The sequence below is a fragment of the Notechis scutatus genome, chromosome 6 (genome assembly GCF_049901735.1).
Source record: "Notechis scutatus isolate UNSWTSFEM ecotype Mainland chromosome 6, rNotScu1.2, whole genome shotgun sequence".
Taxonomy (NCBI): Eukaryota; Metazoa; Chordata; class Lepidosauria; order Squamata; family Elapidae; genus Notechis; species Notechis scutatus.
In genome coordinates, this window is record NC_142014.1 from 81,503,740 (window position 1) to 81,518,766 (window position 15,027).

The 15,027-nt window shown below is 46.2% G+C and overlaps 1 protein-coding gene across 6 annotated transcripts in view; it reads left to right on the top strand.

The window, feature by feature from the left end:
• CCDC136 (coiled-coil domain containing 136) overlaps positions 1–15,027 on the top strand; it is a 40,428-nt gene that overhangs the window by 2,057 nt on the left and 23,344 nt on the right. For all 6 annotated transcript variants that reach the window (XM_087968973.1, XM_087968971.1, XM_087968968.1 and 3 more), the window contains exons 2-5: positions 1,896–2,195; positions 5,812–5,886; positions 12,960–13,328; positions 14,637–14,754. In XM_087968973.1, the coding sequence (XP_087825099.1) occupies positions 1,922–2,195; positions 5,812–5,886; positions 12,960–13,328; positions 14,637–14,754 (836 nt within the window). In that variant the 5' untranslated portion in view covers positions 1,896–1,921. The remainder of the gene's footprint in view (positions 1–1,895; positions 2,196–5,811; positions 5,887–12,959; positions 13,329–14,636; positions 14,755–15,027) is intronic.

Below are 15,027 nucleotides of genomic sequence, written 5' to 3' on the forward strand. Positions count from 1 at the left end.
TACTTATATTTTTAGTACAATAATTTTGGGGTGTTTTGCGTGGCTCCCTTAGGGAAGGGTTGGTGGTAGTAGTGGCCATTTGGGGGGGAAAGATTGCCCCCCCCCAGTTTAAAATAAAAAAGACCCTCCCCCAAGTCATTCTGGGGTGATCAGCCAGGGGTCTGCAAATCCCCCCCTTATTCTACCCCATTCTTGGGCTCTGTGGCTTCTGCCCCCCAAGGAGACCTGGCGTCCAACTTCTCGGCTTGTAGTTTTCGGAGGTTGCACCCGAAAAAGACTATTTCTGGTATCCCATCTGGATGGACGGGGGCACAGTAGCCTCACCGGAGGAGTTGAAGAAGAGACTGGACAGCCATTGGTCCAGAATGGTCTAAGGGGTTGGACTAGAAGACCTCTAAGGTCCCTTCCAGCCTTAGGGTTTTAAGACTTCTACGTCACACGGTTTATTCGAGATGAGGATGGGACGGCTGTTTGTCTGGGATGGCATAGGGCAGGGGGTGGGACTAGGAGACCTCTTAAGGTCCCTTCCAGCCCTGTCATTCCATGGACTTCCATGTCTTCTGGGGCCTCAACCTGAGCCCGGAGGACCAAAAGTGCCATTTAAAAACAGACGGTCCTTGACTTACGACTACAATTGAGCCCAACGTTTATGTGGCTGAGTGAGAAATTTGTTAAGTGAGGTTTGCTCCATTTTATTACTTTTCTTGCCACAGTTGTTAAGTGAATCCTAGCCCACCCTCCTTCTTTCCCTCCCCCTTCCTTCCTTCCTTCCCTCCCTCCCTCCCCACTTCTTCCCTCCCTCCCTCCCTCTCTTTTTCTCCTTTCCCTCCCTCCCTTCCTCTCTTTTTCTCCTTCCCCTCCCTCCCTCCCTCCTTCCTTCCTCCCTTCCACCCTCCCTTCCTCTTTTTCTCCTTTCTCTCCCTCCCTCCTTCCTCCCTTCCACCCTCCCTCCCTTCCTCCTTTTCTCCTTCCCCTCCCTCCTTCCTTTCACCCTTCCTTCCTCTTTTTCTCCTTTCCCTCCCTCCCTCCCCTCCCACCTTTCCTTCCTCCCTCCCTCCCTTCCTCTCTTTTTCTCCTTCCCCTCCCTCCCTCCTTCCTTCCTCCCTTCCACCCTCCCTTCCTTCCTCTTTTTCTCCTTTCTCTCCCTCCCTCCTTCCTTCCTCCCTTCCACCCTCCCTCCCTTCCTCCTTTTCTCCTTCCCCTCCCTCCTTCCTTTCACCCTTCCTTCCTCTTTTTCTCCTTTCCCTCCCTCCCTGCCCCTCCCACCTTTCCTTCCTCCCTCCCTCCCTTCCTCTCTTTTTCTCCTTCCCCTCCCTCCCTCCTTCCTTCCTCCCTTCCACCCTCCCTTCCTTCCTCTTTTTCTCCTTTCTCTCCCTCCCTCCTTCCTTCCTCCCTTCCACCCTCCCTCCCTTCCTCCTTTTCTCCTTCCCCTCCCTCCTTCCTTTCACCCTTCCTTCCTCTTTTTCTCCTTTCCCTCCCTCCCTGCCCCCTCCCACCTTTCCTTCCTTCCTTCCTTCCTTCCTTCCTTCCTTCCTCTCTTTTTCTCCTTCCCCTCCCTCCCTCCACAATAGACCAAGTAGTTATAGATGTATAGATGATCCAGCTGAGGGACTTCAGGATGCTGGGATCCATGGACCATTACTGGTCCATACATGACTCCAGGTCTCCTTCTCCTTGAATCTCTGGGAGGAGGTGTCTTGTGTGAATCACCCTGGATTGGCAGCTCCAGCATTCAGTCATGTCCATCTAGCTTTGGGCAGGTAATGTTGAGGTAGCCCATTCAATCTTGGAAGGAGTTGGCCAAGAGCAGGTTGGCCTACTAAAAGGAAACGCTCCATGGTTCCTCAACTCCATTCTTGGTGTGGTTGACGTTGAGTGTGATGTTTTAATCTCAGGTGAAGTGGACTCCCCCAAGAAGGAAATGAACGAAGAGGAAGAGGAAGAGGGGGATGAGGAGGAAGAGGAGGAGAAGGAAGAAGAAGAGAAGGAAGAAGGGGAGCAGAAGGACCAGGAGGAAGAGGAGGACGAGGCGAAAGAAGGACCTAAGAACCTGGACTCGTCCAACGACGATGGGAAAACCACCCAGGAAGATCTGGAGCATCAACTCCAGGCTCAGGTGCTGCAGCTTCTAAATGAGTTGGAGGAAACCCGGGAGATGGTCCTCAAACATGAAGAAGATGCGCTGGAACTGCAAGGTAAGATCTGACCAGGTCAGGGAGGTGGACAGTTCTGGCTCTGGGGGCCACTTCCGTTCAGCTCTCGCTTGGTTGGTCCCTGGTCGTCCTCAACCGTGTTGGGGGGCAACCCAGGTTGGCTGAGAGATGGTGGTGAGCTCCAGTGGGGAGCAGCCTCCTCTTTCTTCCTCCCTCTCCCTCTTCTTCCTCTTCCCCTTTCCCTCAACCTCCCCCTTCCTCTTCCTCTTTTCCCTTCCTCTCCCCCTCCCTCCTCTTCCCCTTTCTCCCTCTTCTTCCTCCTCTTTCCCTTCCTCTTTCTCTTCCCCCTCTTCCTTTTCTTGTCCCCCTCCTGCTTCCCCACCCCTCTTTCTCCTTCTTCTTCTTTCCTTTCCTTCTCTTCCTCTTCTTGTTCCTCTTCCTTTCGCTTCCCTTCCCTTCCTTTTCTTTCTTTCCCTTTCCTTCTCTTCCTCTTCTTGTTCCTCTTCCTTTCCTTTCCTTTCCCTTCCTTCCTCTTCCTCTTCCTCTTCTTCCCCTTCCCCTTCCTCTTCCTTTTCTTTCCTTTCCCTTCCCTTCCTTCCTCTTCCTCTTCCTCTTCCTTTCCCTTCCTTTCCCTTCCCTTTCTTTTCTTTCTTTCCCTTTCCTTCTCTTCCTCTTCTTTTTCCTCTTCCTTTCCTTTTCCTTCCCTTCCTTCCTCTTCCTCTTCTTCCTCTTCCTCTTCCTCTCCCTTCCCTTTATTTTCTTTCTTTCCCTTCCCTTCTCTTCCTCTTCTTGTTCCTCTTCCTTTCCCTTCCCTTCCCTTCCCTTCCTTCCTCTTCTTCTTCCTCTTCCTTTCCCTTCCCTTCCATTTCTTTTCTTCCTTTCCCTTTCTTTCTCTTCCTCTTCCTCTTCTTGTTCCTCTTCCTTTCCTTTCCTTTCCTTTCCTTTCCTTTCCTTTCCCTTCCTTCCTCTTCCTCTTCCTCTTCCTTTCCTTTCCTTTCCTTTCCTTTCCCTTCCTTCCTCTTCCTCTTCTTGTTCCTCTTCCTTTCCTTTCCTTTCCTTTCCTTTCCTTTCCTTTCCTTTCCTTCTTCCTCTTCCTCTTCCTTTCCTTTCCTTTCCTTTCCCTTCCCTTCCCTTCCCTTTCTTCCTTTCCCTTTCCTTCTCTTCCTCTTGTTCCTCTTCCTCTCCTTTCCCTTCCCTTCTCTTTCTCTTTCTCTTTCTCTTTCTCTTTCCCTTCCCTTCCTCCGTCTGGGACCACTGTATTCATTGCATTTACTCCCTAAAACGCCTTCTTTTACAATTGCCCCCACCCGCCTGGTCCTCTCCGTAGGACTGTGCTGGGTGTGTGTGGGGGGTGTCCAAGGTTTCCCAGCTTGTCTCCCTTGATCCCGGTTGCCTCCGGCTGAAGCCCCGCCTTCTCCTTGTTCTCTTCTTCAGGCTCTCCCTGGCTGAGTTCGCACAACATGCTCTTCCCCAGGTGAGGTACGGAAGCCAGCCGCTGCTTGTCGGCCCGTCTGTTTGGCTTGGCCTGCTTTGAATTTTGTGTGTCGCTTCAGTGTGTTGTTCAAACCCAGCCCTGCCGTCCAGTTGACCAAGCATTGTGCAAACGCAACAACGACAAAGGCTGATCCTTGTTTAGTGGAAGGAGCCAGGCCTGTGAATGTTCGGCCTGGACGGATAAACAAGCCAACCGTGATTTGGCTTCAAAGTCTCGTGTCCTTCCTTCCCTTTGTGTCTCTGGGCCTCCCTGTCTCTTCTCTTTGAACGTTTTTGTGGCTGTGCTGCGAGCTGTGATTGCAGGCAACAATCAGTCAGTCAGTCAGTCAACCAGCCTGTCAATCAATCAATCAACCCATCAATCAGATTCAACCAATCGCAATAGAGACGGAAGGGACTGTTGTGGCCCGCCAGCGGCCAGCAGAGTCGGACAGTGGGGAGGTTGGGGAGGCGCATGGACCAGTCCTGGAGCCTGGGGGAGGCTCCGATGAGGGCTCTGCATCAGAGGCAGAGATGGGGGCCAGGGCCGTCCGGCAGTTATCAGCTGCCTTCGGAGTCGGAGATCAGTGGGGCAGAAGAACAGCTGGAGCCTGTTCCCGATGTGCGCATGCACAGAGCTGCCAGATGAAGGGTCTGGGGAAGGCTCGGATGAGGCTCTGTGTCGGAGGCAAAGATGGGGCCAGGGCTGTCCAACTGTTGTCAGCTGCCTTCGGAGTCGGAGATCAGTGGGGAAGAAGAACAGCTGGAGCCTGTTCCCAGTGTGCGCATGCACAGAGCTGCCAGAAGAAGGGAACAACTAAGGAACACGAGGCAGAGATGGGGCCAGGGCTGTCTGACAGTTATCAACTGCCATCAGAGATCAGTGGGGCAGAAGAACAGCTGGAGCCTGTTCCCAGTGTGCACAGGCACAGAGCTGCCAGAAGAAGGGAACAGCTAAGGAACACGAGGCAGAGATGGGGCCAGGGCTGTCTGACAGTTATCAGCTGCCATCAGAGATCAGTGGGGCAGAAGAGCAGCTGGAGCCTGTTCCCAGTGTGCTCAGGCACAGAGCTGCCAGGAGAAGGGAACAGCTAAGGAACAAGGGTTGACTCGGGAGTAAAACCACAGGTGGACAGTGAATGGCCCCTCCCAGAGGGAATAAAGAGGAGCGAAAGGGGAGTGGGGTTTGCAGGAGACAATTAGTTTGTTTAATTAGTGTGAAGATCTGTTCCTGACTTCTTGCCAAGTCATTGCTGCTACAGTGTGGCGTTTGGAAGCTATCGGCCTGGCAGCTCTCCAAGCCTGATAAAAGGTCTGTCGTTGTGCAATCTCTTGAAAGACCTGTTGGCGGGACTTTGCTGGAGAGGAATTCCCTTGAACCTAAATAAAAGGGGTTTTATCAGGACGAGGAGTTGGCTTCGTGGTCTTGGGGAAGCCTAGGTTGGAACAGGGACCTTGGAGTCCCTTGTAAGCACAAACCCAAACCTTGAATCTTGATTGATTGGTGTTTTGAAACGCATTTTACGATCCGTCCTCGGCTTACAATGCTTCGCTTAGTGCCATTGGAAGTTACCATGAAACGTGAAAAAAGCGACTTGCGACCATTTCCCACACTTATGACCGTAGCAGCCTCTCCGCGGATTGCTTGGTCGCTGAAGAGAACATCGGAGGACCCCATACAGCAACGAAGCCCCAGATTTCTGCGGTTAACGTGAGACGGTTCAGCGAACGTGGCCCCCATGTTGTGACTTCTCGCCCTGGGTGGTCGTTAAGTGAATCCACTGCAGTTGTTAAGTGAGGAACACGGTTGTTTTTAGCGAACCCTGTGATTCCCCGTTGGCTTTGCTCATCAGAAGGACCGCCAAAGGGGAACCACGCTGCGACCGTCATACCTGTGAGTCAGTTGCCAAACTTCCGAACGTTGATCATGTGACTGCGGGGATGCCGCAACGGTCGTTAAGTGCGAACAGCGGTCCTCTTGGCTGCTGTAACTTTGAACGTTCGCTAAACAAACTGTCGTAAGTTGAGGAACAACTGTAGGATCTCAGTCGCCCGCCAGTTGATTCCATCTTGACTTTTTTGACCTCCCTGGGCCCCCCACACTCACTGCTGGGAGAGCCGTAGGGCCTGGTGGACTTGTTTCTCGGAGGGTTTTGTGACCACTGATCCCTCTTTCCCCCGGCAGGTTTACTGGAAGACGAGCGCCTGGCGAGCGCCCATCAGGCGGAGATCTTCACCAAACACATCCAGCAATTGCAAGGTTGGTCCAGATACGTTCCGGCGTTTTATTTTTATTTATTTATGTCATTGTCACAATAACTCTTGTTGTTCTGTTCCGTTCTATTCCCTATTCTATTCTATTCTATTCTATTCTATTCTATTTTCTATTCCTTCCTGTTCTGTCTTATTCTATTCTATTCTATTCTATTCTATTCTATTCTATTCTATTCTATTCTATTCTATTCTTTATTCTATTCTATTCTATTCTATTCTATTCTATTCTATTCTATTCTATTCTTTATTCTATTCTCTATTCTATGCTTTGTTTTATTCTATATTCTATTCTCTATTCTATTCTATTCTATTTTTTATATTCTATATTCTATTCTATTCCTATTCTATTCTATATTCTATATTCTATATTCTATATTCTATATTCTATATTCTATTCTATTCTATTCTATTCTATTCTATTCTATTCTATTCTATTCTATTCTATTTTCTATTTTCTATTTTCTATTTTCTATTTTCTATTTTCTATTTTCTATTCTATTCTATCCTTATTCTTTCTCTATTCCTATTCTGTTCTATTCTATTCTATTCTATTCTATTCTATTCTATTCTATTCTATTCTATTCTATTCTATTCTATTCTATTCTATTCTAATAGAATTGAAAATGGAATAGAATAGAATAGAATATAGAGTAGAGTAGAATAGAATAGAAAAGGAAATAGGAATAGAATAGAAAAGAACAGAATAGAATAGAAAATAGGAATAGAATAGAATAGAATAGAATAGAATAGATAGAATAGGAATAAGAGGAGACTTGAAAATAGGAATAGAATTGAATTGAAAATAGGAATAGAATATAGAATAGAACAGAAAATAGGAGAATTGAAAATAGGAATAGAATAGATTATCGAATAGAAAAGAAAATAGGAATAGAATAGAAGTTAGAACAGAAGCTGAAAGGCACCTTGGAGGTCATCTAGTCTAGCCCCCTGCTCAAGCAGGAGACCCTATACCATTCCAGACAAATGGCTGTCCAGTGATGGAGCACCGGCAACTTCAAGTGGCAAGCCGTTCCGCTGGTTAATGGTTCTCACAGTCTGGAAGTTTCTCCTTAATTCCAGGTTGCTTCTCTCCTTGGTCAGTTTCCCATCTGTTGTTTCTTGTCCTGCCTTCTGGTGCTTGGCAGAATAAATTGACCCCCCGTCTTCTTTGGGGCAGCCCCTCAAATACTGGAAGACTGTTTTTATGTCTCCCCTAAACCTTCTTTTCTCTAGACTGGCCAAACCCAAATCCTGCAGCCTTTCTTTATATGTTTTAGTCTCCAGGGCTTGAATCCTCTTCTTTGCTCTTCTTTGCACTTTTCCCAAAGTCTCAACCATCTTTTTTCTAATGTGGTGGCCAAACCTGGATGCTGCAGGTGTCCTGTGTGCAAAATGGTCATCAGTCCACATTTTTCAGTGCTGTTGAAACTTTGAATGGTGGCCAAATCATTCGGCTGTAAATGGAGGACAACCTCTAGCCAGAAGGAGTCAGAAAAGCAAATTATGCTTATTTATTTGTGTATTCCAATTGGTTATATAACCCCCAAACGAACGCTCGAACTACCAAAATCAATGGGGCTGGATTTTATTAGAGGTTCTGCCAAGCGCCTTCCGCTTTGCCCTCTGGCAAAGAAGCAAAGTCTGCTTGCAAAGTCTTCATAAATATTGAAAGAGAGAGAGGGGGAGAGGGAGGGAGAGAGAGAGAGAGAGAGAGAGAGAGAGAGGAAGGAAGGAAGGAAGGAAGGAAGGAAGGAAGGAAGGAAGGAAGGAAGGAAGGAAAAGGAGAGAAAAAGAAAAGAAAGAAAAAGAAAGGGAGGAAGGAAGTTGATTGAGAAAAAATGGAAAGAAGGAAAGAAGGAAGGAAAAGGAAGAAGAAAGAAGAAAAAGGAAGGAAGGAAGGAAGGAGGAAGAGAAGGGAGGGAGGGACAGAAAGAAGGATGGGAGGAAAGTAAGAAAGAGAGGAAGTAAGGACATAAAGGAAAGAAGAAAGACAGAAAGAAAGAAAGAAAGAAAAAGAAAGAAAGGAAAAGAAAGGAAAGGAAAGAAAGAAAAGAAAAGAAGAAAAGAAAAGAAAAGAAAAGAGAAAAAGAAAAGAAAAAAAAGAAAAGAAAAGAAGAAAAGAAAAGAAAAGAAAAGAAGAAAAGAGAGAGGGAGGGAGGAAGTTGAGAAGAACGGAAAAAAGGAAAGAAGGAAGGAAAAGGAAGAAGAAAGAAGAAGAAGGAAGGAAGAAGAAGAGAAGGGAGGGAGGGACAGAAAGAAGGATGGAAGGAAAGTAAGGAGAGGAAGTAAGGAAGTAAAGGAAAGAAAGAAAGAAAGAAAAAGAAAGAAAGAAAGAAAGATGGGAGGGAAAGTGAAGATGGAAAGAAAGAAAGAAAAGAAGAAGGAAGAAAGAAAGAAAGAAAGAGAAAGAAAGAAAGAAAGAAAGAAAGAAAGAAAGAAAGAGAAAGAAAGAAAGAAAGAAAGAAAGAAAGAAAGAAAGAAAGAAAGAAAGAAAGAAAGAAAGAAAGAAAGCCCCTTCTTTGGCTCTGCAGCAGAACCAGTGGCTCACTGGAGCGCATCAGTGTGGCAGTGCTCAACAATCGATGCAGTTGTGTAACTGAGATCAAAACACAAATCCAGGCCAGATTGCTGGGTGAATGCAAGGACGGAACATGCCACTGAAGCTTTTTTTTGGGGGAAAAGGGGGGCCTACTGTTCTGCAGGGGCTTTGACCGCTGGGTGTGTGTGAGCTGCATCATTCCCAGGCCTTCAGCATCAGTGTTCAGTACAGCCTGTAAAGCAGTGGTCTGTCCTTCCTTCCTTCCTTCCTTCCTTCCTTCCTTCCTTCCTTCCTTCCTTCCTTCCTTCCTTCCTTCCTTCTCTCTCTCTTTCATTCTCTCTCTCTTTTTCTTTCTTTTTGTCTCTCTCTTTTCTTTTTCTTTCTCTCTCTCTCCTTCCTTCCTTCCTTCCTTCCTTCCTTCCTTCCTTCCTCTCTCTCTTTCTCTCTCTCTCTTTCTGCCCTTCTCTTTCTTTGTCTTTTTCTTTCTCTCTTTCTTTCTCTCCTTCCTTCCTCTCTCTCTTTGTTTCTCTATTTCTATCTTTTTCTTTCTGTCTGTCTGTCTTTCCCTCTCTTCTCCCTCCCTCCCTCTTTCTTTCTTTCTCTGTCTTCCTCTCTCTCTTTCCTTCCCCTCTCTCTTTCCTTCTTCCACTCATTCTGCCCTTCTCTTTCTTTGTCTTTCTCTCTCTCTCTCTCTCTCTTTCTCTCCTTCCTCTCTCTCTCTGTTTCTTTCTTTCTCTGTCTTTTTCTTTCTGTCTCTCTTTTTCTTTGTCTCTCTTTTTCTTTCTTTCTGTCTGTCTTTCTCTCTCTCTCTCCTCTTTCTTTCTTTCTTTCTTTCTTTCTTTCTTTCTTTCTTTCTTTCTTTCTTTCTTTCTCTGTCTTTTTCTTTCTTCTCTTTCTCCTCCCTCCCTCCCTCCCTCCCTCCCTCCCTTCTTTCCTTCCTTCCTGGCTGCCCTCCCCTTCAGAGGGGAGGGGTCTTCAGAGCCACTCAGCCTGAGATTCCAAGATGCTGTGCCTTTAAGGGGCCAGGCCCCCCCAGGCCAGGCGCAGGGTCTGGGCCAGGGGGTGCCCTAGAGATCCCGGACCACCCTCCCTCATGGAGCCAAACCCCTCCGGATCTGGGAACGGTGAGTTCCCCTCCCCAAAAGGGGAGGGGGTGTGCGTTGCCACAGCAACCAACCCACTCGGTGGCCTCCAGAGCGGCCCAACTGCCGGGGACCCCCTCCCCACCTGATTCCAACCCTTCCAGCTCTCTGGGATGCCTGCAGATTCCTATGGCAGAGTTGACCCCAGGCCTGGACCGTGGGAGGTTCAGTGGCCTCCCCACCCACTCCCACTAACGAAGACCCTCCTGCCTCCCTTTATCAGCCGGTTTCGGTTGCCAACGGATGCTCAAAACCCTTGCTCCTCAGCTTGGGAGTTTGGGTGTCTCTCTCAAGCCCAGTCTGGGTTTGTTTTTACTCAAACCATGGTTTCTTTTAAAAAAACAAAACTTGGTTTAGCAAACTGGGGGCGTGGGGGGTGAACGGGACCCCATCTTCTTCCTCCTTCCAACCCACCAGGATCCAAATGAATTCAGTGTCCTTTTTAATCACGTCCATTGGATTTGAAGGGTTTTTATTTTAAACAGATGCTTTCATTCAGTTTGGTTTAAATCTTAATTTTTTTTTTCCAGTTATGGGGTGGAGCCTGTTTTAACTCGCACGGGTGCCCCGTTCGGTGGGGGGGTAGTGAATTTATTTATTTTTATTTCATTTGTTTGTCAAACGTGTACAAGCTTGACCAACGTGCCTACACGTCCCTGTCCTATTGTTTCTCTTATTCTTCTTTTTTATTTTTCTTATATGTACCCATTTCATGTATTCACAACTATGTATACTTATACTTATTATCTTGTAAACAATTGGCAAATCAAAATAAATAAATAAATAAAAATAACAAGTAGAGGGATGAACATAAACATCAACAAAGGAAGTAAATACAGATAAATAGGGACAGTAAGACATGAACGGTAGGCACGCTGGTGCGCTTACGCACGCCCCCTATTTATGCCCTATAACCCCTGGCAAGAATTTCCTGGATGTTTGGGGTGCTGCATTTAGGGGCGAATTTGAGAGAGTAGCAGGTAAATACAGGTAGCTTTCGATTCCCGGCTGGAATAGAGCCCAAATTTTCAGTTGCTAAGTGAAACAGTTAGGTTTTTTATATATATACTATATCTTTATCTGTTTTCTCAAGTTTTCGCGGGTACTTACATGTATGGCATTCAGCTTTGTTCGGGTATTTACCCACGTCATTGTAGTTGTGCTTTTAAAGTTGTAGCAACGTTTCGGCAGAATCTCATCTGCGAACAAAGCTGAATGCCATATATATCTATATATCTATATCTATATCTATATCTATATCTATATCTATATCTATATATATCTATATATATATATATATATATATACTATATATATATATATATTTGTTTTCTATTTTCGCGGGTACTTACATGTATGGCATTCAGCTTTGTTCGGGTATTTACCCCGCATTGTAGTTGTGCTTTTAAAGTTGTATCTATCTCATATCTATATATATCTATATATTCTATATCTATATCTATATCTATATCTATATCTATATCTATATCTATATATCTATATATATCTATCTATCTATATATCTATCTATCTATCTATCTATCTATCTATATAATATATATATATATGTATACTGTATACTGTATACTGTATATATATATATTTGTTTTCTTAAGTTTTCGCGGGTACTTACATGTATGGCATTCAGCTTTGTTCGGTATTTTCCCACGTCATTATAGTTGTGCTTTTTAAAGTTGCAGCAACGTTCTGCAGAATCTCATCTGCCATCATCAAATCTGAATGCTACAACTTATATCTACATATCTATATCTATATCATATCTATATCTATATCTATACTATATCTACACACATACATACATACTACACATATAATATATATATATTTATGGTATTCACAAAACATAATACAAATAAAATATCTTTTTTTTGAGAACAGCATGATCCCTTCTCCATACAGACATATTCAGTTACATATTCATCTTTATATTCTATTCCATATCTTATAATTATTTTAGCATTTTCAGTTTTATCAATATGCCATCATCATCATCTGTCAAACGCTTGCTACAACTTAAAAGCACAATTATAATGACGATGGAAAATACCCAACAAAGCTGAATACCATACATACATACACACACACACACACACACACACACACACACACACATATAGTTTTATTTGGGTTTTCAAAACATAATACAAATAAAATATCTTTTTTTTTGAGAACAGCATGATCCCTTCTCCATACAGACATATTCAGTTACATATTCATCTTTATATTCTATTCCATATCTTATAATTATTTTAGCATTTTCAGTTTTATATATATGTTTTTCTAAGTTTCAATATCTAATCATTATATTTATACTTTGGTCTGCCCTGCGAAACGGTTAGTTTTTCATGACGTGTAGATGTATACATCCAAACTAGACGTGTGTTGTTTCTCTGCGTCATATAATACATAATTTTGTATTTATTTATTTAACTATGCTTATGTAGTATACATTGGAGGCGGTGACCCTTTGAGAGCTGAAGGGCCATGAATTTTTCATTTTAATGTATACTGATTAGCACACATTCAAAGGGATAGTAAAGTTATTCCAACTCTGTTATTCTGTGATTCAGAAGTTGTGGGAAGCTTTCAAGAAGAGACTGGACTGCCCTCTGTCAGAAATGGTGCTTGAGCGGAGGGGGTTGGACTAGATGACCTACAAGGTCCCTTCCAACTCTGTTAAATCTGTTAGTTTGGTCAGCTGTCCCAGAATCACATGTGGTGGTTGGTTTCCAGGTTTTTTTTGGGGGGGGGGGGGAACGAACGTCTTCTGGGTCCCGAATCCACAGCCTTCTCTCAACCCCTGTCCAGGGGTGGTATTCAAAATTTTAACAACTGGTTCTGTGGGCGTGGCTTAGTTGCTGGGCGTGGCTTGGTGGTCATGTGAGTGGGTGGACATGGCTTGCAGGTCATATTATTGGCTGAGCGTGGCCAACTCAACATCACTCACTTCGAGGCACGCATCTCCTCGCCTGGCCTCTCGTGACTGTGGGGATGCTGCAACAGTCATAAGTGTGAAAAATGATCATAAGTCACTTTTTTTCAGTGCCATTGTAACTTTGGTCACTCCACACAAGCAAAGTACCAGCAAAGGAGGGGAAAAACACTCCAGAGAAGTTCCTGAAACAGAAAGTCTAGTCCTGCCAAGAATGTAATGAGGGTTAACTGAGAGGCAGTTTCTGTAAGCAACACCAGAATGTTTCCTTCCTGCCTTCCTTACAGGATTAGACCAGTAATTTATTCTAACAACTGGTTCTCCAAACTGCTTAGAATGTTAACAACCGGTTCTGGCGAATAGGTGCGAACTGGTAGAATCCCACCCCTGCCTCTGTCCCAATTCTTCTTCCTTGCCTTCTTCAGCCCAGATGCATGTGCGGAAGGATGAACTTGATTCCCTGCAAGAGACGAAGGACACCGAGCTGGGCCAGGTGGCCGAGGACCTGCAGGAGGCCAACGAGGAGATCCAGATCCTGCGGCTGGAGGCGGAGGAGGCGGCCGCCGTGCACGAGAACGAGATCGCCAGCTTGCAAGAAGAGCTCTGCCGGATGAAAGCCGAGCTGGAGAGAGTCCAACGGATCCACAATGAGTACGAAATGGAGCTCACTACCCTGCGGGCTGAACTCCGGATGATGCAGAACTTGGCCGCCGAAAACAGCGGTGGCGCTAGCAAAATCCCCCTCCGGGAGCAACGGCTGTCCAGCCCGAGCCAGGAAATAGCTCGGCTCCAAGGTACCTCTTTAAAAAAAAAAAAAAAAAATTGGGGTAACTACCCCTCTGTTATGCATTTATTTTTTAAAAAATATATGTACTGTGTTTCCCCGAAAATGAGACCCAATCTTATATTTTTTTGGCCCACCCAAAAAAGGTACCAGGTCTTATTTTTGGGGGATGTCCTCCACTGACTAACCTCACTTGTGTGCGTCGCTCCCGGCCTCCTTTTCACTCTCTGAGGCCTTCAGGAACTCCTTCTTCTGCGGCCGGCAAGGCTTTCCTGAAGGCCTTTTGCAGCCTGTAATGGAGCTCTGGATCGATCCGGAGGTCTTTAGGAAAGCCTTGCCTGTTGTGGTTCGCCCGGCAGCAGGTGCAGACGGCTGAGGTCTTGGAGAGCGAGGACTCGGATGAGGGACCTGCGTGTGATGCAGGGATGGGGCCAGGACCATCGGGGAGTGGAGTGCTGCCTGCGGAGATTGTGGAGGCTGGCAGCAGTGAGGAAGAGGCCCCCGAGGAGCCTGTGCACAGTTTGCGTAGGGCTGCTAGAAGGAAAGAGCAGCTGCAGCAGCACGGGCGACTCGGGAGTAAGGCTGCAAGGTAATCTCTCAAGAGATAAAAGCCAGCTGAGGAACCGGAGTTCTTCGCAGGAAGCAAAGACGTTTTTGCACTCAAGCCTTGTGGACGTTCGGAGTATCTTGGTTGGCGTTTGGAGACTCTTTGTGTTTGAAATATTTCTTGGCAACTTTACCTAGTGTTCTTGGCAGCCTTGCACCACCTTGGCAAGGCTCGTTCTTATCAGAGACAGTTAGTTTTTTAATAGCATTTTACTGTGAATGAACGGAATTCACAGAGAAGCATTGAAAAGGATTTGCTTTTTTATCTCTGTTTGGTGTTCTTTTTGCTTTGAACCAGGCTTGCGTCAGAACATTGCCAGCCTTGCTGGCTGCAGAAGAAAATGGGCTGGCAAGGCAGGTGTCGGGGTGTCATCTGGCCAGTTTTTCGTATTTTGGGTGGGACTAGAACTCCCAGTTTCCTGGTTTCCAGCCTGGGAAACCTTCACCAAAACTGCCTTAAACATTAAATCTCTTCAGAAAGATGCGTTTCGCTAGCTAGAACTCTTGGATTGAATGTTGGGATGTTTATAATCTGGGTTCAGTTTGGCTTGGCAGGAGAGAGAGAGAGAGAGTTTATAGAGTCCGAGGGCTAGAAGGGACCAGCCGGGGTGTGTGTGTTTGCTTGGACTGGAAGACCTCCAAGGTCCCTTCCGACTCGTGTCACTCTGCAGGACCTTGGCTTCCTTTTGCCTCTGCTCTTGTGCTTTTGCAGGTGAGCTGGACACCACGAAACTCCAATACTCGGATCTGAAAGAAGAGTTTCAAATTTTGCAGGAGAGCAACAAGATTATGCTCCACCAGCTGGAGAAGCTGGAAGCCCTGAAATACAAGTAGGTTTGGATGGCTCTGATCCTGGTGTGGCTGCTCCACCTGGGGATGGACGAGAACGAGGTGCCCCGAGATTGGGGGGAGGGAGGAAGGTGGGCTACGGGTAGATCTCGCCAGGTCGGGGGTGTCCGACTTGGTTTCATGGAGGGCGGCATCAGGGTTGTGTTGGATCTTGAGGGGGCCGGGGTGGGCGTGGCCAGCATGACATCACTTGTGTTGGGGGAGGGGGGCACCTGGGGTGGCCAGAGCACTCTGACAATGAAAAACCGGGCTCC